The sequence below is a fragment of the Lycium ferocissimum genome, chromosome 2 (genome assembly GCF_029784015.1).
Source record: "Lycium ferocissimum isolate CSIRO_LF1 chromosome 2, AGI_CSIRO_Lferr_CH_V1, whole genome shotgun sequence".
NCBI classification, from domain to species: domain Eukaryota; kingdom Viridiplantae; phylum Streptophyta; class Magnoliopsida; order Solanales; family Solanaceae; genus Lycium; species Lycium ferocissimum.
This window is the reverse complement of record NC_081343.1, coordinates 44,422,782-44,424,281: the sequence shown is the minus strand read 5'-3', so window position 1 is coordinate 44,424,281 and position 1,500 is coordinate 44,422,782. Positions and strand designations below refer to the sequence as shown.

The 1,500-nt window shown below is 36.5% G+C and overlaps 1 protein-coding gene across 1 annotated transcript; it reads left to right on the top strand.

The window, feature by feature from the left end:
• The first annotated feature begins 416 nt into the window (after positions 1-416).
• On the top strand, positions 417-1,277 carry LOC132048097 (DEAD-box ATP-dependent RNA helicase 16-like). Its single transcript, XM_059439030.1, has 2 exons — positions 417-688; positions 1,068-1,277. The coding sequence occupies exons 1-2, from the start codon at positions 527-529 to the stop codon at positions 1,260-1,262; spliced, it is 357 nt and encodes a 118-aa protein (XP_059295013.1). The 5' UTR covers positions 417-526; the 3' UTR covers positions 1,263-1,277.
• The last annotated feature ends 223 nt before the right edge of the window (positions 1,278-1,500 follow it).

Here is a 1,500-nt window from a genome sequence, read left to right as displayed (position 1 = left end):
ACCTTATATTTGGCTAGATATGCCCTCTTGTCTTTAGTGATCTCAAAAAAATAGTTCTTTATCATTATCATTTTGTTTCTCGTTAGTATTTTGAGTTATGTCGTTATATACGTATGAATTCGTTAATCATGGACTAAAAATCTGCCTTATAAGGCAAAGTCTGAAGCATAAGACAGATTTTTTGCAAAGCTTTGCCTTGCGATTTTTTTTTTTTTTTGATTGAGCGAGAGTTTAAACCCAGAATTTGAGGCATAACTAAAAATTAAAGACCAGCAATTTGAGGGACAAAAATTAAAGACCAGTGCCTTTGAAGGACAATCCACAAAAAATTGTTTTGTTTTCAGACGTGGCCCGTTTGATTGATTTATAGAAGCCCACACCAGTAAGTCCATACCTCAAATTTGACCTGTGCGCCAAAAAAATTCAGACTTGACCGTCTCAAAGCCAAAACCCAACCAAAACCCTGCATATTTCCATTGTTCTGCTATTCCGATTCTACTGTTTTGCCAAATTATTATCAGCAAATATGAAGAAAGTAGAAGAAGAAGAAAGAGTTGAGGAGGAGGAAGAAGAAGAAGAGCAGAGCTTTGAAGAGTTGGGAGTTGACCCTCGCTTAATCCGTGCCTTAACCAAAAAAAACATCGATAAACCAACCCCTATTCAGCGTGTTGCTATTCCTCTAATCCTCGTAAGTTTCATTCTCTTCACATTTGTAGGAATATCAAAGTGGCGCAGGACAGGGGAAGATTTATATGGGGCAGGGCAAAATATTATTTTTGTAAATTTTTAACTGGTTAGGGCAGTGCAATGCAAATTTTCATTAAAGCTACAGTTTTGGTTTAAGCTGACTGGTTGGCATTGAATTTTAAAGATAGTTCTTTGGGGATTGAATGAAGTTTGTTTGAACCAAAAATTTGAAATAAGAATCTGCAGAAGAGTACTTGTGTGGATGGGAAAAAAGAACTTTCTATATGATGCCAATAAGAGTAGTGATGAGATTTGATATCTGCCTATATGGGAAATATGCTGCATTTGTACTGATTTTAATTGGGTCTTTTGTTCTTTAGGGAGGCCAAGATGTGGTTGCTCGAGCTAAGACTGGTTCTGGAAAGACCTTTGCGTATCTCCTTCCTTTACTTCAGAAGCTCTTTACTCAGTCATCTTCAACGAAGAAACTTGCTCCCACTGCATTGATTCTTGTACCCACAAGGGAATTGTGTCAACAGGTGGAAACTTGCTGCTTTTATTTTGGCAAATTTTAAGCTAGCGTTTGGCCATAGATTTAGTTGAGACTTGAAATGAGTTTTTGGAACTTAGAAGTTGTGTCTGGACATGCATTTTACTTGGAGAAAATTTGATGTTTTCTGAGTAGAAGTGAAATTTCACCCAAAAACTAATCTGGCCCGTTTTTGGAACTTGAAATCTTAAGGTAAATATTCAAAAACTGATAAACAACGTTTACAAGCTTTTTTGAAAATCTATGGCCAAAAAAGGGGCTGA

What these genes read in the sequence shown, in the direction of transcription:
- LOC132048097 (XM_059439030.1), top strand. Translation starts at nt 527, where the DNA reads ATGAAGAAAGTAGAAGAAGAAGAAAGAGTTGAGGAGGAGGAAGAAGAA. An exon ending in TTGCTATTCCTCTAATCCTC is followed by an intron (nt 689 to 1,067) that starts GTAAGTTTCATT and finishes TTTGTTCTTTAG; the next exon opens with GGAGGCCAAGATGTGGTTGC.